General features: G+C 39.9%; 1 protein-coding gene across 3 annotated transcripts; it reads left to right on the forward strand.

Annotated features, from left to right (window-relative positions):
* Positions 1-139: 139 nt before the first annotated feature.
* Positions 140-21,859, forward strand: LOC121943039 (protein KIAA0100-like). 3 transcript variants are annotated; one of them, XM_042486407.1, is made up of 40 exons: positions 140-252; positions 793-932; positions 1,957-2,083; positions 2,229-2,278; positions 3,000-3,141; positions 3,218-3,336; positions 3,449-3,509; positions 3,582-3,765; positions 5,119-5,242; positions 5,345-5,469; positions 5,574-5,641; positions 5,733-5,869; positions 6,125-6,279; positions 6,753-6,946; positions 7,984-8,281; positions 8,785-8,990; positions 9,074-10,124; positions 10,586-10,777; positions 11,314-11,516; positions 11,722-11,840; positions 11,934-12,157; positions 12,691-12,881; positions 13,088-13,187; positions 13,311-13,510; positions 13,600-13,897; positions 13,988-14,145; positions 14,501-14,707; positions 14,953-15,052; positions 15,166-15,348; positions 15,526-15,647; positions 15,744-15,899; positions 16,719-16,840; positions 16,928-17,108; positions 17,551-17,637; positions 18,638-18,748; positions 18,831-18,966; positions 19,313-19,437; positions 19,516-19,617; positions 20,016-20,150; positions 20,855-21,859. In XM_042486407.1, exons 2-40 carry the CDS (start codon positions 862-864, stop codon positions 21,038-21,040), a joined length of 6,750 nt encoding a protein of 2,249 aa, XP_042342341.1. In that variant the 5' UTR covers positions 140-252; positions 793-861; the 3' UTR covers positions 21,041-21,859. The 3 variants fall into 3 exon arrangements, with proteins under 3 accessions (XP_042342341.1, XP_042342340.1, XP_042342342.1); XM_042486406.1 differs by having other exon boundaries at positions 796-932; XM_042486408.1 differs by having other exon boundaries at positions 796-932; positions 6,161-6,279.
* The last annotated feature ends 720 nt before the right edge of the window (positions 21,860-22,579 follow it).

A 22,579-nucleotide genomic window follows, 5' to 3' on the forward strand; every position in this document is an offset into this window, starting at 1 on the left:
CGTATATGAGGCTTAGGTGAACTGATAAATAAGCTTTATTGTGTGAATGCATGGTTAAATATTAATATTTTCTTGAACAGTATTTTGTTGGCGGTGCTCCAGCAACACTCGTCACAGTTCTCAAGTCAAATGAGCTGCCAGCCGAGCAGCAGGGCGGACCAGCACAGAGCCGGAGTGTTTACTCTGTCTGAGCAGGGTTAACTGTCAGATGAAACTGCTCTGTGCAACCACAACACAGATGAATATGTCAGGGTAAGTAACATTGATAAGTAAGTGCGAACGAAAGCTAAGGGTGTCTACAGTAGTCCGCAAAAACACTGCTAAGTTGCGCTCCAGTCTGGCAGCTATGCTAGCTGAGTTAGCTTTAGCGTTAGCTTGTTAGCACGGATTTGCTACTGATTTTGGATGACGCGGCGACAAAGATTTTTAACTATTTCATGCTTGTCTAGTTTCAGCAAACGCTGTTGCTACTTATTAATATATTTTGCCACCGGTGTGTAGCTAACAGGTCCTGAGTTTAGGTAACAGTTATACACACTGTTAGGTGATAAAGTTTAGCTCCGTGCTTTTTCATGTTCAGTTTGTAACAAATTAGCAATGTTAGCACTGTGAGGCTAGCTGTTGCTGCTAGCTGGAAAACAAACAACTAACGCTCGTGAATTTGCATTGTAAATGTTGCGTCAGCCTGTTACAGTAATTGACATGATGTTTATTGTTTTCCGCCCAGCAGTCAGTCACACACACCTGAGTGTGAGTTGAGCTAACTGAAGTGCATCTCTTCCTCTCTGACAGCAGCTGATAGCTGATAGAGGAGCAGAAAGACTCATGTCCCTGATTTGGGTGTGAACAACTTGGGACATAATGTCTCTGTTGCTGATATCCTTCCTGCTAGTACTTCTGTTGGGGATTGTGTTATTATGTGTCATTTTCAGGTAAGAAATGTAGTAGTTGCTATAGTGTATTTGTGGTTGTCAGTGATACAGTAATAATGCAATAATTATCATATTTCAACTGTACATTAGAGACTTAAAGGTACAATACTTTTTTTTTTTATAAAACTGGCTTAACTTGATAATAGTTTATGCAATTATTCGACTGTGCAATGTTATTTCCTCTCCTGAATGTAAATTTAATCATTCTTAAATGTATATCTACTATATGTTGCACATATGGTATATACAGTACAATGCAAAAGTCTGAGGCCACCTTAAAATTTGTTATTTTAATAAGATTACAATGATCATACTTATTTATTTCTCAGTACTGTTGTTCCTAAAATACAACCAGACCATACAGGAAATATGTATACAGCATTAAAAATGAAATTATTTCAGAATTAAACAATTTCAACAGACTAAAGTTGCAAGTATTAAGTGTGACCTCCCTTTCCACATAGCATGTCTATTTGCAATACTAATCTATCGGTGTATGTACACCAGGTTGCATTCAAGACATGTCCAAAGCTCAATATTTAATAACAAATCTATTGTGGCCAAAGACTTTTGCACAGCTCTATAGTTCTTATTCTTACAACAGGTTTTTAGACTTCCAGCTGAACGTGCCAGTTAATAAATTGTATTGTAGCATAAGGCCCATTTTTATATGTTTTACATAATTAACATACTCAGCACATTACACACATTTCAGATTTTATATAGTTTACATGATAGTGTTAACAGTGTAGCATATTGCACATATTTTATTTTTGTTTTTTTTCACGCTTTATACATATACTTCTCATTTATACTTCTGTAATCTTATATGCTTGGAATCAGAGCGACTGTAATGAACCATAATTTCGCCTGAGGAACCATGAAAATATTTCTGATGCTGACATTCTATAGGCAGCATTGGTTTAGTAAAAATGACATTTAGTCCAGATGTTTCTTGTCCTTGAATTTACTTATTTTGCAAACAATTATGTACAATATTTGAGCCTTCGACTTTTGCCCTTAGGTGGCTCATATGCACCCTGGCTGTGCGATTCTTCCACACTGCACTGAATGCTGATCTCAAGATCAAATCAGTCGGGCTGTTTTCTGTCCAAGGAGTTAGTATCCAGTTTCACCCCCAGCATACTCTGGTAAGACACAGTGTTAACATGACATTTGTGCAGTGAGCTCATTCAAGGCGGCTCCTCCCTTTGCAGGGGTAAATGTTTGGGTCAGCAATGGCCAAGTGTACTTTTTAAAATTATAATACCATAACAGTGACTCTCTTTATGACAGGAAATTGACAGAATATGGATTTCAAGTAAACTTCTAAACCAGGATTTGCCGTAAGTGGTCACAATTTTCGCCTTCTTCTTTCTCTTCCTCTATTTCCACTTCTTCTTTTTATTCTTCTGCTTCTTCTTCTTCTGATTATATTTATTATTAATCTCATTAATTTGTTTTTTTTACACACAAATTGACAATGGTGCTAAAGAACACATGAATGGCAGTGGAATGTAATAGTGCAAAGAAAAAGAATAAAAAACGAAACATACAACAGTCAGCTTGGCCATATTTCAGTTATTAGAGTAAACATAATCTCACCCTTAAGGTCAGAGGACGATGAAAGATATAGATAGTAGATAAGATCAAGAGGGATCTTATTTGGAGGTAACGGGGTCGGTTGCTTTCTGAGCGTAGGCAAAGAAAAGCCCAAATATTGTACTTCCCGAAATAGCCTCTCAGTGTATGTAGCATTCTTTCAAACTGTATATTACTGAGAATCTCTTTAAACCACAAAGTGTGAAAAGGTGATGCTGGTGACCGCCACCTCATTAGTATTAGACACCTAGCAAATAATGTTAAAAACACTACCAGATCTGCTACAAGCTTAGGCGGAGGCAACTGAGGTATATCAAACACAGCAGTACTGGCATTAGGCTCAGTCCGTGTACCAGTTACCTCCGACAAAGCACTGAAAATGACAACTTTTTTGATGCTTAACCCTAATAAATAAAGATGCATAATTCTGTTATTTGAGATCGTTTCCTCATGTTTGTGTTTCAGGAGATACCTGGCATTGTGTGTTGGCGAAACCAGAGTTAGGTTCGACTTGCAAGCACCGCTCAGACCTTTGGTGAAGAAGAGCCATGGGAAAAAGTCTGGGAAGATTTCAGTCAGCCCCACAACATTACGCTTTCTGTCACAAGTATGGAGCCTCACTGCAGGTCACTCTTTTGCTGCACTGATATGTCGACAATAGCTCACTTATCTTGTGTTTTCAGCTGCTGTCGTTCCACATCAGCTCGATCAATGTGATGGTGCTGAATCTGGCACTGTCAGAGTCTTTATGGCACATGACCGTTACAGGCATCACCTTGTTACTTGACCACCACAGTAAAAGGTAATTTCTCAGTTCCCTCTGTCTTTGTTTCTAATTTTACCATTAAATTTTATAAAAAATGAAGTGTGCTATGCGAATGATCATGCTGCAATGTTGTGATTTTTCATTACAGGCTGGCGTGGGACTTTTCAGTCAGTCAGCTAAGCAGTAAAGTACTAAAAAGCAGTCAATTGGTAAGTTGAAATAAATAGCTGAAATAAAGACTTGTAACTGAATGTGTGTGACTGATGTGCTCTCCTTTGTAGGATATATGTTTGGCTGAAGTGGCCCTGAGCCTGCTGCTGTCTGGAGATGTGAGCCTGCCGGAGATGAAGCCAGGTTGTCTGTCCCTGAGCGTCAGAACACTTATAGCAGAGTTGCACGAGGGACTATTTCTCAGCCAACTCCTGCTGCCCCCGTCCCCCAAAAAGAGCATTGAGGATGCATCTGGTGAGCAAACACGAACTCAGTGTTCCAAATTATCATTAGAATTATTTACTAAAGCAGCAAAGGAAAGGAACGACCAATCTTGAGATTTTCATGTCACACCTGAGATGCTGGTTGGTTAAGTGGGGTGCGTGTCAGCAAATCAAACTATTAGCTCTATTTGTCTGTAATTGTCCAAACTAATTCTTTCAATTCATGCACCATTAACAAGTGGCCATAGTGATAATCACGCCAGCTCTAATAGTTGTTTTCCACTGACTTTTCATCAGTGAGCTTCTGCTTATTCTAAAATGCCTCAGTGTCTACTTTTGTATGTGATATTTTTAGCTGTTCTGCTAACCAGCAAGAAAATGAGGACAAGGTCATATCACAGAGCTTTTATTGACCTCTGGAGGTGCTTGAAATGTCTACATGCTAAATGATAAATGGATAAAGTTTAACCCACCCAATCAAAATAAAAGCACAAGTAATGCAATTATTTTAATATAACATAACATTCATTAATGTATAAATATTAAGTTAGCATTATTTCTTTATACATTTGTGGGTTTTTTTGTCACTGAATGAGAAATGAAAGAAGCGTTTTGTTAAAACCAGGATCCCAGAAGTACAGACATAGTTAATGTTGATGTTTTGCTTTATAAATACACAGAAACCAAGGGAAAAAGAGGCACATGACACATGAGCTCACTTCCATGCAAAACACTTTTAAAAAATAATATTTAGACAGACAGCTAAAAAGTTCAGTGGTATAGAGTTTCTAAGGAGTATAGCCTACACGATATACACCGTGCAGATTTTATCAGGTGGTATTACGGGGCTCCCACTGTCATGAAATTCCTGGAAAAGTTCTAAAATTAGAAGATTTTTTTTTTCCAGCCCTGGAAATGGTTTGGAATTCACATTATGTTTTGGAAAGGTTTTGAATATTCTTAATTGTGGCTATTGTTTAAAATATGTTCCCAAATAATCCAAAAACATGTTTTACGTTATGCAAAATAAGTTCCTAGTATTACTGATTAAAAATCCAGTGCTGCATTGTGTGTTCATTGAAAGTCACTTGTGATACACATATGGTACACATGGACCAGACCAGTTTTGTGTCATTGCCAACTTCACGCCCCTTTTGGTGCAAAAAAAAAAAAGTGCAGCCGTGACATTTTGCAAATGTACCCATATATGCTTGTCTGGTCTATTGGCATATGCAGAAAGTTGGCAGCGGGAATGTCTAAAAAGCGAATGCTTTTTGTATTGGTTTTTCTAGTTTTTTTCCTGCAACTATTTAACATTTAGACAATCTGTGACAGTCTTGATGTAATGTTGTGATTTAATACTATTAATACTGTTTTCTTTTAGAATGTGAAAACACAGATTTTATCCAGACTGAGACTGTTGAACGGTTTCATCGGCTGATTCCCCACAAGGTCAATGTGGAATTTGATAATACAAATGTAACTCTGTCCATGCACAGCCAGAAAAGGTGAGACAACATTTTTTTTTACCATCAGCCAAATACAGTTCTTGTCCTGCACAATTTGATCCTCTATTGATTAAACATTGTGTGATTCTTTTTCCCGCACAGACATCTGAACTGGACTCTCAAGTCTTTAAAAGTTGGCTATGGACGTGACGATGAGCAGCTTCCTCTTAAAAGCTTCACTCCTGAGCTGAGTTTTCCCCAGAGCTCCCTGGAGCTCCTTCTAGAGGGTTAGTGGACAGCTGGGTGCCAGACGCAATGCAGAAAGAGTTGGATGAAGGAGAAAGCTATGAATAACACATTCTCATTTTTTTTTCTCTCCTTTTACTGACAGATGGACTTCTCCTCTCACAAAGTAGGCAAAGAATCCTTTGTGTGAACGCGCTGAAGACGGCCCTGCAGGTGAGGAAGATGCTTGATGGTGACATAACAAAGCTTCTTATGTCTGTGACTCATATTTGACATTATTTTGACTTTATTTCTGTACATTTAGGTTACAGCAGTTGACATTTCGGGATCTTTCACGGTCAACACTTGCATCATCCACTACCGTCACCAGGAGTTCTCCCATTGGCTAAATCTATTTCCATGGGAACAGCTCATCCACAGGAAGGCAGCACATAGAAAAAGGCAAGTTGCAAAAGAAAAATCAAAGATTTAGATTGATGAATAACATTAAATAATTAGGCTAGGGGATTATAACCATTTTTTTTGTGACACTGCTAAAACTTTACTCTGATGATAGTTTTTGTGTGAGAAGTCACCCACTGCAATGAAAATAACAATCTAACACTTTTTACTGTCTTCTCTTTCTTATTCATGTTTGTGTTTGCGCATCACTCATTCCTGTATCGTGTTGTTCCATGATGTTAACCTGCTGTGCAGTCCATTAGATTATTTGCCCACCATCCTTTTCCTCAGACGCCTTCCTCACCTGGATGCTCCTGTCATGATCACCTCCTCCGTGTCCAACGTTAACGTATCTGTTCAACTGGGCGACACAACGCCTTTCGCTCTGGGCTTCCTCTCTGCCAGTGCAGGTACTGCAGGCCTTTAATGTGCATAGGCAAAGGCAGGTGAACGTCACATGATGTTATTGCTACAGAGCAAAATGAGGGCACTGTTGTGTTAAAGTGTAACCTCTACACCTTGTGTTAAGCAACACCACTTAATGTCATGACCTCACATCATGTGTAAGTCCCGCGCCATTGTTACAACACATTTTATTTCAGTAAATATTCACATATTTTATTCTGTCGGCAACTTTTGGGTCCACCTTACTCCAAACATGCCAAACTAGATTAGATAAGGACTTTTCTTTTGAGTGCCCTTTAAACGTTACACATTAACTTGTACTCTTTTACTTCCAAGTTGGCTTTTGTTTGCTTTTTTTTAAGGAAAACAATATAAATCTTTATGTACAGCAATTTTAAATGTATTGTAATGTAATGTAATTTACATAATTGTAATGTAATGTATGTCCTCAAATTAATGTCTTCTGCTGTATCTGCAGAACTGCGCCATCTCCTTGACAGTGAAGTAGACACAGAGAGCACAGAGTCCCAGAATGTGCACCGGCATGGCGCACTGTCCCTGGATAATTTCTGGTGGAGAGTGGGTCAGGGGTCTCATATCCAGCAAGCACCCCACCCTCCTGGTAAACATGTGTGGGGAGAAGCGCTAATTTTAGACTCGCTCAGTCTTCAGGTAGGAGCACAGATTTTAAGAAACATTTAGAGACTTGTTTCATTAAGGGTTCCCATGGTCATGGAAAACCTGGAAAAGTCATGAAGTTTCACAGTCACATGTTCCAGGCATGGAAACGGCATGAAACAAGTAAAAATCGAACATTTTGGAAAAAATATAGAAATGTGTTGTGTGTAATGAATTGAATTACATAAATGTAACATAAAGAATTTTATTTCTCTTGCAGATGACATGAAATAGTTTTAATATGCATCAACGTGACATTGTTTCGATTGATTTTGTTTATTTGTTGATCACAAAAAAAAATTCATTTTCTTTCCGCGTTCCATCTTTTCCTTCATGTTTGCCAATTTCACATGTCAAATAATTTTGAAGCACTTTTGGCTTTAACGGAGGGGCATACAACCTTAAATGTCTGTTTTGTTTTACAGAGTTTGGAAGGCAAATTTTCTTTTTTCTAATTTTTTTTTTAAAAAAAGATGATTTTTATAGAAAACCTCAACAATTTTGGAGATTTTTTTCTATTTTCTTTTGTTTTTAAGAAAACGGGTTTTAGGAGGCATGTTTTCTATTAATGATTTTGGTCAATTATGTCTTATGGTCTAATTATGTCTGCAATTTTTCCTTTTTTCCTTTTTTAAAGAAAACTTAAAAGTTTGGGGCAGTTTAAAAAAAAATATATATATATAGATCTTTTGAAAGACACATTTTCTTGCCCAAAATTACAAATTTATAATATAAACTAAAAAAAAAAAATGGATTGTCAAATGTTCAGTGGTTCTTGAACACATCAAGTGTGATGCCGAAATTGTGTTTGAATAGAGTTGAATCTTATATGTTTGATAATCGACCAGGCGAGCGAGGCAAGAAAAAAAATTGATCCTTGAAAAATTTTTATATTTTTTCCATGACAATATATGGGAACCCTGTTTATTTTATGCCAATTATTCGTTTTCACATTTTTTTGTTAAGTAGCTTACGATTTATTGGCATACTCGACTTTTGATGTTAATGTATTTCAAATCTCATTTCTCCAGGGGAGTTTCAGACGACCGCACTTGGAGTCAAGAAGCCAGTCTCCGAGTCTGAGCGTGAAATCCAGTTTGAAAGGGCTTCAAGTGGAGCTTTCAGAGACCTGTGCACTTTGTCTGTCCCGCCTGCTGACCCTTATTTGTGTTCCTCCTGACGTTGGGTCACAGCTGTCAGATGTGGCCTCAGTGTCTTCCTCTAGTGAGGATAATGTCCAGCCCGTCCCCTCATCACAGCCGCAGCTGCTGTTCACACTGGACTGTTGTCTGGAGGATGTCAATGTGTTCACACTGTCTAATCTGGCAGGTAAGGTATTTTAGAATGTGTAAGATCATTATTAAGGTCATTACATCAAAAAGACTCGGTCCTTGTGTAAATATAAGCTCATTCAACGGAAACAAGATTTTTATATTCAGGCGATTATACACTAAAGAAAACATTATTGTTACACTCTATTTCTGCCAGTATATCCCTCTAAATCCTACACACTGGACCTTTAGTAGCTCAAACAATAAAGAAAAATATGTTAGTGAATCTTAAGAGTTGCCCTAGACTTCTGCTGTGTTCTGTTTTTTTTTTTATAAACAATGACAAATACTTATGTCTGGGAAAAGAAAAAAATGGCCAGAAGTATGGCAGCAATGCATTTTAGAGCTAGCCCAAAAAGCAACAGGCATTCCTCTTTCAAGTGTCCCATTGCATCCTCATTGTCTTGTGAGACCAAAGACCATAACATACACCAAGCTCTTAGCTCTTTCATCAGTCATCACCATTAATCATTATCTTTTATTTATGTGTGTTCTCTTTAGGAGCTGTGTCTTTGCGGATGGACACTGTTGGAGTCCAGAGCTCTGCAGAGAGCTCCATGGTGTCTCTTCAAGGTGTTAGCTTGTCAGCGATTAAAGCACTCACAGAGAACATGGAGTCATGTTGCCCCGCCTCCCAAACCCCAAACCCTGTGCTTAAACTCACCAAGATAGCCTTTTCCTATTACCTAACCACCCGCACCTTTAAGGTAATTGGATCCCAGTTAGTTTTATATTTTTTTCGGACTGAATCAATCTTTGTGTCAGTGTTAATATTTTGTGTCTTAATCAGGTTCAATGTGAAGAGGAGCTCACTGTTGAATGGACGCCACCAGACCACATGGTCTTATATCAGCACATGAGTGAGGCTCAGGCTTGTTGGCGTATGCTTTGTGGCGAGAAAGAAGCGGAAGGTCCAGTTAAACCTACAGAGGGCGAAATAGTTTCAGACCAGACCAGAGGGCTGTGTCTCAGTGTTGAATTGGGCTGCACACGTCTGACAGCACACGTCAGTGAGCAGAACTACATCCTCCTGCACACAGAGGCCCTCACAGTCTCCAAGCACAACGGTTCCATGCAAATATGTTCCCCCTCCATGATCTTTAACTTTGATGGCAACAACATCGTCACCTTTAAAAGTCTAGATTTGCAAACACACGCAGAGCTGACGGAGATGCAACAGCACAGAGACACCTTCCCTTTCCTCACCACGCCTCACAACCGTGTCTGGGTCCTCACTTGCCCCTCTATGGCTGTCGAGTTCCCCTACCAGTACAACTTCTCAAACACCTTTGACATGGCCATCAGCGTGCAGAAGTGGCTCAAGACTCTACATCGCTCCCCAAGCCAAGCCACCAAAGTCCAGCGTCTGCCTCCTGACCTTGTGTTCAAAATCAGCCAGTTCTCGTTCGTCTTCCTTGATGACATCTTTGAAATCAAGCTGCGAGACAACTATGAGCTCATGAAGGATGAGAGTAAAGAGAGCGCTAAGCGCCTCCAACTTCTGGATAAGAAGGTAGCGGATCTGCGGAAGCAGCATGGAGAACTTCTCCCTGCCAGAAAGATTGAAGAGCTGTATAGTTCACTGGAGAAAAAGCACATTGAAATCTACATCCAGCGCTCACGCCGCCTCTACGCCAACACACCCATGAGGAAGTCTCTGCTAACCTGGACTGTGTCAGACTTGGAGCTTGTAGTTCTGGCTGATCAGTGTCTTCATGGGCCAGAGAGGGTGAGAGAGCAGCTGAGGGACATTGACAGGATCAGTCCTTTCCCAAGAGATGGACTCCCTCTGGTGGTCCAGTGGTGCCGCGCTGTCAAGTTTAAACTGGCTGCATTTTTGGGTAAGTTGATTTAAAAACTTACAACATGAATTTGTATTTATGAGAATGGATTTTGATGAGACTGATTTGGAAATAAAATGTCCGTGACTTTTCCTGGTCATGGAAAACCAGGAAAAGTCATGGAATTTCACAGTCACATTTTTCCAGGTCTGCAAAAGTCTTGAAATTAATAATTAAATGTTTTGGAAAAAGTCATAGAATTTTGTTGTAAGTAAAAAAAAAAAGTTTCATTAATCTTTCATAGACATCATTTCATGTAATGTAATGTTACAGTAAGTTTATTTCCTGTAGCTGTCCACATAATGCAGCTCTAATATGTATTCATTTTCATTTATGATCTTGAAGAAAAAACAATGTGAGCTGGAGATTGATGACTGAAGAAGAGCTCAGGAGACTTGGATGAAATTCACACATTATTTATTTAAATGATTTGTGTCTTTTGTCCCTTTTTATTGTTCCAGTGAGAATTCGGGATTACCCTCGCTACCTGTTTGAGATTCGAGACTGGGATCTCTCAGGACGTTTGATTGGAACAGAGCAGGATGGACAGGCCAGGGCTCATCGCAAAGAGATTGTCCCACTTGGTCTGCCATGGGGAGATGTGACGGTCCACAGGAATATGCCACCACTCAAGTTCTTCTATGATTTCAAATGTGAGTTACAGTAATCATGCTGTCACCATGCTGTTCTCCAAGCACAGTGCTCTGTCTGTTTTTTTGTTTTGTTTTTTTTCAGTTCCTATCAGATAAAAACTGCCTTCCATTATGCCTAACCAGTTACAGCTTTTGAATATGCAGTATCCATTCATGTGACCGAAACAGAAGCTATAAAGCAGAATTAGGCATCCGCAGTGGCAAAAGAAGTGAGAAACCCTGTGTAACAATAAATGTATTAAAATGCTCAAGCCAAACACTAGAGAGGAAAGCATAAAGTTTATAGGAGTGTTCCAGCTTCTCCCTGCAGTAAACAAACAGTAATAAGTTATTTAAAAAAATACTGTTCAAAAGAGAAGCACTAAGATTTTGTTTATTAAAATTAAGATATACAGTTGTAATTAATATTCATGATGCTGGTAAATCATAATCAGTATCTCAGCCCCAGTTGTTCAGCCGTACTGTTGGATAATATGAGGTTTACTCTTTCAGAGATTGAAAGTTAATGTCTCTCACTTAATATTCTATTTATGCAGCGAACATCTCTCTGTACACCATTGTGTGGGGGCCATGTTGGGATCCAGCCTGGACTCTGATTGGCCAGTCCGTTGACCTGCTAACCAAACCTACAGTGGATCCCTCTCCTCCTCTGGCCTGGTGGGACAAAAGTCGTCTCCTACTGCATGGGCGCTGGGTTATGGACATTGAACAGGCCAATCTTCATCAGCTGGCTACAGAGGTAAAACACTGTACACCTCACAAACTCTACTGTTGTGAATCTCTGGTAAATCTGTGCAGGAAGAGGTTTGGCATAGCATTGTTTTATGGCACATACTTCATTAACACAGTTTTTTTTATTGATTCACTTTCTTGTAACTATGCTATGTGATCCAAAATCAATTTCATCAGCTATTCTAATCTAAACATGAATCTCATTCTTACAGGACCCCTACAACACTACAGAAAACCTCCATTGGGAGTGGAGTAAGCTGAATTTTGACTGGAACCCTGGCCAGTTTCTTTTTAAAGGAGATTTGGATGTAAATGTCAGGACAGCATCAAAGTAAGTGGGGGCATCAGGTGAAAACTGTTTTTAAAAGACTTAACTGTAGTTTTTTAATTGTCCAGTAATATGAGTGCCTTTTTTCCACACCAGGTATGATGACATCTGTTTCCTACACCTGCCCAACCTGTGTATGACCCTTGACCTCCAATGGCTTTGCCATGGCAACCCCCATGACCACCATGCTGTAATGCTCTGCTGTGCGGAGAACATTGCAGACGTTACCTCAGGACAACCTCATGACTCCTACAGAGCCTTTCGCTCTGAGAATCTCAACCTCTCCATCACCATGGACCTTAACCAGCACTGTGGCACCGGTACGTGCAACATTAGCTGTTTTCTCCAGTGATTTCTGGACAATATCTAAAGAATTAGACCCAGGCATTTTTCTGACTTCACATTTCACACACATAGCACAATACAGGAGAATGTCTGTGTTAGAGGTGTTTTCACCTATTAGTAATACACAGAATGGTTTAGGCAAGGGATGGCACCTGGGTATAGTGTGCAGGAGGCAGGTCATGTCACTGGTTGTATGTAGTCCCGTAGCAGGTTTGTAATTTGAGTTCCCGAATCTATTCACAAATGGGCTCAGTCAGACATTACACAGACTTTGTGTTAAGGATCTGACAGGTTAAAGTCCATTTAATGTTCACTCAAGCTGATTCAGATATGTGCATTCTCACATACAGCTCCTTCTGTTAATGTATAGATAAGTTCAGGTTTGTAGTGCATGTGTGAGAGGGCCCTCTGTTAAATATTGTGTCCAGCTAAGCTAAATCTACTGCATTTAAAACACAATACCATATATGTATTTTGCTGTGGCCGACGATATGTTTTTTCTTTGTAGAACCCTCACAGCCCAGAATTTTGCTGTACAGCAGCACTCTACGCTGGATGCAGAACTTTTGGGCCACATGGACGGGTGTATCTCGACCTATCTGCAGAGGCAAGCTCTTCCACAGCCTCAGGCCGATCCGCAAGAAGCTGGGTCAGCACTACAAACAGATGTCCTACACAGCTGCCTTCCCACAACTACAAGTGAGTGTTTTTCTAGGCTGTCTTCCAGGAACAGGCCTCTAAAAATCTGCTTTATATTTTTACCATGAAATCTGCATTTGCGGTCACTTACACAGTACAGTACGAACCTTGATTTCCGATAGATATTTTACCGAGCTCCACCCCTTTATTTTCTACACCTAATATCTACCATATGTTTAAATTTCCTCAAATTGCGTGTCCTTCAGGTGCATTACTGGGCTTCCTTCGCCCAGCAGAGAGGCATCCAGGTGGAGTGCAACAAAGGCCACGTCTTCACTCGAGGAGCACAGAGACTTATTCCACAGGGTACAGCATTTGGCATGATTCAAGAAACATGTATTAGTCATACATACAATCTGAATTTAGTCTCCAGCAGAACATGAGGTAGTTTTTGATGTGGATGCGTGTGTGTATTATGTTGTTTTCCAGCTGGCACTGTGATGAGAAGGCTGATCTCTGAATGGAACGTGACTCAGATGGTCAGTGAGCTATCTCAGGTGACCGTTCACCTGATGGCTTCCACCTGGGATGAGACGGCCGACCACCAGATCAACGCTCAGGTGAAGAAGACTCACCTGCTCAGCCTGTCCTCCCTGAGCTACCAGCGACAGAGCAACCGTATGGAGGAGGTAAAAGCCAAGAGTTTGTTGAAGTAAAATGCCTGTTCTTCATTGTTGTTGAATTTTTAATCAAACTTTTTTTTTAATATTTCTGACAGGAGGTGAACCAGAAGGACGAGACTAATGCCTCTTACACTCACAAACTGCGCCTGGTGGACCTACGTGCTTCCTGGACCACCACTAACAGGAACATAGCCTTTGGGCTATACGATGGTTATAAAAAGGCGTCTGTGCTAAAGAGAAACCTCTCCACTGAGGCTTTGAAGGGTCTGAGGATCGACACACAGCTGCACACCAAGAAACTCAAACGCTCTCCTTCCAACTACTCTCCCACCACAGCCCCAACCACACCAGTTGTGCCCACCATCAGCCGAGCAGAGAAAAGTCAAAATGAAGGTGAGAAAATAGCTTTAGTAAAAAAAATAAACTGACAACTGCTGAGACTGTAATGATCTACTAACCTCTTTTTTCATTTTTCCTCTTTAGGAACGTCAATGCTCCAGAAGCTGATTGAGGAAACAGACAAGTTTGTGGTGTTTTCAGAGGAGGACTCAGGTGTCAGTGACCAGCTGTGTGGCATCGCAGCCTGTCAGACCGATGATGTCTATAACCGCAACTGGTTTATTGAGTTGGTCAACTGTCAGGTGCCTTGATAATAGCATTTTCTTTCTAAGATTTGTTTTGTTTTCCTCTTTGCATTTAGTTCTGGTACATGTCTTCTTATTGACTCTTAAAAAGCGTGTTCACTCGACTTTTGTTGGTTTCAACTTTTAAACTTTCATTCAAGATCATGTATTCTATTATGGAATGAGAAAATCACAAAATAGTGGCTAGCGAATCCTACAACAAGGGCTGCTAAAGCTGTTTCAGAAGCTCAGAAATGTGGTCTTTGATTTTGAAAGGTTTCTAGTTTTCTTAATTGAGATTTTCTTTGAAAGATGGTTAAATGCAGGATGATCTGGCTCCAAGTTTACTCGTCTTCTTCTTTTCTTTACCCAGATGATGCTGCGTGGAACAGAGACAGCAGGCTGTGTTTTGGTGTCTGCAGCAAAGGCTCAGCTGCTTCAGTGTGAGCACCACCCAGCCTGGTACAACGACACACTAAAGCAGAAAACCACCTGGACCTGTCTGCTGGATGGCATGCAGTACTTTGCCACCATGGAGCCCAATCCATCTGAGCAGGAGGACAGGCAGCTGTGGCTGGAGGTAAGCATAGCTCTGCAGTTACATTAGGTTCGGGTGAGATATAAAGTGGCATTAGAAAACTACAAGCATTGTCACGTATAACTCAAGTTGATTCTTTTTTTTTCTTTTTTTTGATTTCTACTTTTGTTTCAGTGGTACAATTTGTGATATTACATTTTCCTGAAACTCATATTAAACGAAGGAGAGTAACTCACCTGTGTGGAGTGCTCTTCCAGCTCTGATTTGCTTCTCGCTGTTGTGTTTAGGTTAAAAACATCGAGGAGCACAGACAGCGTAACCTCGACTCAGTGCTGGAGCTGATGGAGAGTGGCCAGGCTGTGGGAGGAATGGTTAGCACCACCACAGGTAAATGACTTCTCAAACACAGAGTTGTTCTTCTTTACCACGTAGAGGGGGAAAAAAAGGCATCGTAGGACACTGACCTCACAGCCTGCAAATTTTCCTCTCTGTGTGCGTAGACTGGAACCAGCCGGCTCAGGTGAACGAGGCTCAGCAGGTTCAGCGTATCATCTCACGGTGTAGCTGCAGGATGCACTACATCAGCTACAGCCATGACATCAACCCAGAACTGGCCACACAGATCAAACCACCAGAACTGAGGAATAACCATGAGAAAGAGGACCTGCTAAAAAAACAGGCTGGTATGTCAGGAAAAGTACATACTGTATGTCTTTAACTGGCAAGCAAGAATGCATCATCATTTTAAAAGGGTGGCTGACTGTTTTTCATTGAAAATATCAAGTGGGGAAAGAGGAAGGAATTCTTATTTTAAGTAAGTCACCGTAGCTTTAAAGATTTGTATTATGTGGATTTAACAGGGGCTGTGGACACCTTTACCCTTATTCACCACGATCTTGAGATATCCACCAACCCTGTTCAGTACGCTATGATCCTGGACATCGTCAACAACCTGTTGTTACACGTAGAGCCCAGACGCAAGGTAGGATGGAGCATCAGATTTTCATTGGTTCCAATTTGCAAAACATGACGATGTCCTTTGCGATATATCACCTTTTTTTTTCATCTGGACATGTAGGAGCACAGTGAAAAAAAGCAGCGTGTGCGTTTCCAGCTGGAAATTTCTAGTAACCCTGAGGAGCAGCGCAGCAGCATCTTGCACCTCCAGGAGGCCGTCAGGCAGCACCTTGCCCTGATTAGACGCCTTGAGAAACAGATTTACTCCAACATCAGGGTGAGTCACAGCATGCTTTACTCCTTAAATTGCTGCTATTATTTCAAACTGAGGGACGGGTTCACAAACAATTGATTACGGTTGCTTACAGCACCATAAATTGCTTTTCACTGTCAACCAGTATTGCCCCATCTCAAGGTCCAATTCACAAAAGATATTGCACTAATTAAATAACAATGCAAATATTTCCAAAAAGTGTGCTGTTCGAGCTTTTTTTCCACATCTGATTGCAATTATCCATGTGACAAAGTGTAAATATTCCCTTTTCGCCAAGAAAACAGTAGACAGAACAATGGCAGAGAAAAAGAAAACAGATATCTTCTGACCGCAAGCTAAAGGTCCTCACTGACAAGGTGTAGAGGAATTCCTTTAAATTTAAGGCAAGGAATTAAAACGTGACAAAGAGAATCCATATTTGGGATTAAATATCCCTGTTTGTCAGTGTGCTTCAGTTACCACCAACTCTCTGAGGACATGCTAATAATGTCACTGTAACTGTGTGTGGCTTGTAGCAGTGATCTTGGATTGGACTGTTTTTTCTTTTAGGCTCATTTGCATAGAAAGGGGCCAATTTTGTGCCAACTATATGCACATTACCTAATTTACATACCTGCAAATAGCACAGGAGCACCAAGACACTATTTTATTGGAAGTGCAGTTCGGTGCATATCACCCTTTGCATGTGCTTTTAGAACCGCTCTGCTTAATTTTGTCTTATTTCTGCAGGTTGAGCTGCCGCAACAGCCATGCAATGGTTTTGCGAATTCGCCCATCAGTTTTTCTTGAAAAAAAAAAAAAGATTATTTCTTGAATTTGCAGGCACAACTGGAAGAACTGAGTTGCGATGACCTGATGGAGATCAACACAAGACTGCAGAATCAGCTAAACCAGGAGAAGAACGACATGCAGATGAAGAGCGAAGAGCTCAACATTCTCATCAGGTCTCACATCAGCACTTATTCACATCCAATACTGAGAAGATACAGTATGGAAAACTGATCAAAATACATATATCGTCTTTGTTTCAGGTGTTTTAAGGACTTCCAGCTGCAACGGGCAAATAAGCTGGAGCTGCGTAAACCCCCAGAGGATGTGAGTGTGGTGAGGAGAACAGAGATCTACTTTGCCCAGGCGCGCTGGTGTTTGACCGAAGAGGATGGTCAGCTTGGCATTGCTGAGTTGGAGCTGCAGAGATTTATGTACAGTAAGGTGAGCACTGATTGTGCTGCAGACGGGGTAGCGGAGTCTCTTTTTATCTCCCATTTGCAGCTGAAAACTCACTCAATATCCCACTATAACATCTGTCCTCTATCCCACAATATTATCTGTCCTCTCTCTTATCCTGTTTTACTGTTTGCACTTCAATAAACATGTCCTTGACGTCCCTCTGTAGCTCTTATTTACATCAGCTCTTGCTTTTATTCCAGCAATTTATATTTCAAGAACCATCCCAGTATAAAGGGAACGTGTAGCATATTCTCTTGGTTGTATTTTTCTCTAAAACAAGGCAGCCAAATGCAAAAATATTGAACCACAAAATCCCAATTTGCAAAATAGCATTAGCTGATATCTTACCCATGATACATCCAGTATGATAGTTAAATCACTGCTGTATGGTAAATGATGATGACTGAATACTTTCTTTCTACAGCTAAACAAGTCTGACGACACAGCGGAGCATCTTTTGGAGTTGGGATGGTTCACAATGAACAACCTGCTGCCCAATGCAGCATACAAGGTACTTCTGACTCTCATTATAGATATATAATATACCTGCATTAGTTTTGTAGTTTTTTTTTCCTTAGAGTTATCCACATGAAAAGGCTCATTAATTTCCACTTAAAAGTTGACCACAGACATTAAAATAATGGTGTTCTGATATATTTTGCATTCTGATGTGTTCTTTGATGGCAGTATTTTTTTCCTGTCATTTCTTTTTGTCTCAGTGCAAAAAAAAATCCAAATTAACTAAAATATTTTTAATCCCTGTGTTGAATTTTTCAGTGGCTTTTTTTATTACCAATGTTTCCTTTTAAGGCTAGTTCTTTTTTCCATTGCCAAAACTTACTGCCACAGTTGTACTTCCATGCAAAACTGCCAAAATGGTGAAAGAAATTTGAAAACTAAATGAAGAACAAAAGATTAACAAAACTGTGAAGTTAAAAAAAAAAAAAACTGATACAGAAAGGAGTGTCATGAAGAGGGAAATAAAGATTGTCCGTGAAAAACACCTCAAAGTTGCAAAAAAAAAAAATCAAAATCAAATTACTGCCTGTGTTTTATTTTCCTGTGGAACTTTATTCAGTGCCAAATTTGATTTACAATGACAACACTTACTGTTGCTGCTCTAACTCTAGCTGACTATTTTAAAAGAAGATATCAACATGTAATTTCAAAAAGATTACAATATGCAATATTTCTGACTCTCTGACTGGTTCCCTCTGTGCAGCGTGTGAGGGTACGTACAGTGCGTGTACAGTTACAGGACTTAACGTCCGTGTTGACTCCATCTTGCTTGTCCAGATGTGATCATTCAGTGGCTCCTCAGAGTTTCATACTCGGTGTTGCATGCACCTCATCATTGACGCATGTGTGACTGATGACTCATTACAAGTTCACTTCATTATATGGTGTTGTCCGTCCTGTGTTCACAAAATCAGTCATATGTGTTGTTAAATATCAGTGACTTTATTAAGTGATGTTGTTGAGGGTGAAATTAACTCCCTCTTCTTTTGCAGGTTGTACTTCGTCCTCAGAGTAACTGCCAGTCAGGACGCCAATTTGCTTTGCGCATCTTCAGTAAAGTGCGCCCCCCGGTGGGAGGAATCTCTGTTAAGGAACACTTCGAGGTGAAAAACATCACTTGCAGTCATGTTCTCCGACACATTTGGATTATGTTTTATTGTAACGATTGCTTGTTTGTGTCATCAGGTGAACGTGGTGCCTCTCACCATCCAGCTGATGTACCAGTTCTTCAAAAGGATGATGGGATTTTTCTTCCCAGGAAGAAATGTGGAGGAGGAGGAGGTCACTGATGAGGAAGACAAGTTCAGATTGGTTACTACGGGTATGTTGTTGTCAACAGTGGCAATATGACAGCAGTAAGCTGAGTCGCTCTCAGTCTGTCTCTCTCTGTGGGGTCACCAGCCTGTAATCGAAACCAACTAAGGGATCAATAATTGTTTCCATTTTCTCTGACTGTGTGTGTGTGTGTGTGTGTGTGTGTGTGTGTGTGTGTGGTATCAAATAGCCCATTACTGTGTTATGTCATCCCTCTGAGCTATCAAAAGGCTCTGTCACGTTGGTTATGACCTTGAGATATGTGTGTGAGAGAGACTCGTGGGAGTATTAAGTGTTGGGTGCAGAGTCACCCAGAGGCCGCAGTGCTGATGCCGGTGTGGTCTGTGTCACAGGTATCCCTGTCAAGCCTCGGCAGTCGTCAGAGGACACCATGGGTGCTATGGGCCCCAGCAAAGGTGTCGCCCAGGGTCTGAACCGCACTGCAGGGGTCAGGAGGTCATTCAGGAAACCTCCAGAGGTATTTGTGCTTTTTTATTGTGCTCAAATGTCAGAAAATAAATAAATGGAATTACATCTAATATTTTCGTCCCACCAGCATCCTGTTGATGACATTGATAAGATGAAGGAGCGAGCTGCGATGAACAACTCCTTCATCTACATCAAGATTCCCCAAGTGCCCCTCTGTGTCAGCTATAAGGTGTGTTTACTGAGCTGTTCATGTCACTTTTTTAATAGAGCTCTGTTTTCTTATATATATAATAATAAATATATATAATATTTATATCAATGAAATCACATAAAAAATGCACACTTAAAACATAAACCAAGCCAACCTCCTGGTGGAAATGATCCATAAATTAGTGTTAATGTGCCCTTAAACTGCTGGATGTGTAAATTAGCAACTGATTGTTAACAAGCTCCCCATTTTAATTTAAAAGGTATACAATTTGTTTCTGATGTCATGTGGCCAAAAATAAGGTTATTAAATCAGTTGTTGTAGGTTTACTTAACGTGTTAATAAAGTAAGACACTTTTTACGATCACCTGATTTTTTTTTATAGATGATAAACTAATTGTATGATCACCGTCCTTTAGGGAGAAAAGAGTAGTGTGGACTGGAAGGACCTGAACCTGGTGCTGCCCTGTTTGGAGTACCATAACAACACCTGGACGTGGCTCGACTTTGCCATGGCTGTGAAAAGGGACAGCCGCAAAGCTCTTGTTGCGCAGGTACACAACATTTAAGTTGAAACATAAGCTGTGATTAAAGGTATACACCTGTATGTAGTATGTCCTTTTAAACCTTAGCAAATTAACTGATTTCTTTGAAAAGCATGAGAAGAAAGCAATGAGCAATGTAAAAAGAACTTACCCAAAAATGAGCAAGAAATTAGTAGAAAGTACCAAAAAATTGAAATTTAGCAAAAAAAAAAGAAAACAAAAACAAAAAAGACCTCAAACGAACAATAAAAATCTGGAAAGTAAAAAAATATCAAGGAAATTACTCCAAAAAGTGCCTAAAATTTTAATAGTTATGTAAAATAATTGCAAATTCATAATTATGTTAATTAAATCTAGTTTAGTTGTAGAGTTTTTTCATGTTTTAAAAAAAAACGAATTTCACAAATTGCTAATTTCTTGAGATTTTTGTTTCATTTCTTGCCAAGTTGCTCGTTGCCTTTTTCCCATGTTTTCGAAAGAAATCAAACCAATTTGCTCAGGCTTTGAAGGTTTAAATACTTGCGAAAGGCGTCCCGAAGCAGCACAAGAAAAGTTATGTTGTGTATTAAAGTTACCCTTTGCTGCAGACAGTGTACCTTCAGTTGTTTGAATTTATTAACAATTGCCAAGAATGACCAGGAGCAGAAACAGCTTACATTTTTGCTGACATTGAAAAGTTCTTAACCTTGTTTTCTTTGCTTCTTGCTGCTCAGATGATAAAGGAGAAGCTGCGTCTGAAGCCGGCTTCGGGCTCGGACCTGCGAGGAAAGGCGTCTGAAGGGAAGTCGGACAACAGCCTGCAGCAGCAGGAGGAAGATGAGAAGGCCCGGCTCCTCATCGGCCTCAGCACTGCGGACAAGAGCTCCAGCAAGAAAAGCATCTTCAGTCGACGCAAGTGAAGCAACAAACACTCATACATTCAAGTCAGAGCTCGACTGCACTGCAGCAGCTGTCACACTCCCTCAGTACGAGGATCAGGGAAAAAGGGCCTCTTCGGGGTCAGAATATCAGTCTGGCTTTGTGAATCTCAATGAAAAAGGGAGATGGTTGAGCATTTCAAATAGTTTATAGGGATACCTTACTGTATCAGACTAGCCTGCTGAACTTTTTGTTGTTGAGTTTATGGCCAAAATCCGTGCAGAGAGCTCGAACAGCTCCAGGATTTCCAAGGGTGCCATTTTGACCAAATATATATTATTATCTTGTTTATTTGTGTGCCATTAAAATTTCACTCTGCATTTCATACACAAAGCGATGACCACTTATGTCGCATTGAATGTAGCGAGGAAGATTTACAGTGTGTAGCTAGCACTTCACTGTGACCGTTTCCTCTGCTTCGATAAATGCGAGACTGAGAGCACCTTCTCCTGCTGGCTCGGGACCACTGTGTGTCTGCTAGAATAAATAGGACTCAACTGGAAGCACCTTCAATGCTGTCAGCTGTAAATGTCATAAATAAATATATCAGTAGATGTTTTATCAGATGTAAATGGCTGTATGAGTGTCGCTCTGACAGGAAGGCCTTTTCCACAAATGACCACAGAAGATTTTATATTTTACCTGTAAATGCCCCCCCCTCAGCTCGCTGTTTTACTGTACCTCACCCCAGTGCAATATCAAGAGCAGAGCAGCAAAAACACTTCAGTGTGTTGTTTAACCCTTTGAAACCTGTATCGACATCACTCTTTTTGTGCTGCTTTCAGACACCTTCACAAGTATTTAAATCTTTGAAATCTGAGCAAATTAGTTTGATGTTTTTGGAAAATATTGGAAAAAAGGCAATTAGCAAATTGCAAGAAATTAGTATTTAGTATTGTTATTATTATTATAGTATTATTTCTAAAGAAGCGGAGGAAAAATGTCTAAAAGGCTATTAATAATTATTGTAATTATGTATTCCATGATGATTTACAGAATTACTGTTATCCCATGACTTTTTTTTAGGTCATTTCATTTTTTGTTTCTTTTGTGTTATTTTACAGAATTATTGTTATTCCTTAAGGACTTTTTTTCAGGTAATTTCCCATATTTAAACTTTATTTTCTTTGTTTATTTTTTGATTTTCAGGTAATTTTCTTGTACTTTTTACTTTTTTTGCTGATTTTTTGGGGGGGTCATTTCTTTAGAAGTTGCTCATCACCTTTTATCTATGTTCTTGAAAGACATCAAGCCAATTTTCTCAGGTCTCAAAGGGTTAATGTGGCACTTGGTTTGATGGTATTGTGGTATAAAAAAAAATGTTGCAGCTAATCGCTGAGTTTTGTAATTTTATTACTAAAGCACTTTTTTATGCAAAGTATTTTGATATTTTTGTAACCACGGTTGTTTTCTGTTCAATTACTTGTCTTAACTGTGCTGCTGAGCCTGTTATTTCTGTCACATTTCTATATAAGAGGAAGAAAATGCCCCGAACATTTCAATTCAACGGATCATATCGC

Source organism: Plectropomus leopardus, chromosome 5 (assembly GCF_008729295.1).
Source record: "Plectropomus leopardus isolate mb chromosome 5, YSFRI_Pleo_2.0, whole genome shotgun sequence".
NCBI lineage: Eukaryota > Metazoa > Chordata > Actinopteri > Perciformes > Serranidae > Plectropomus > Plectropomus leopardus.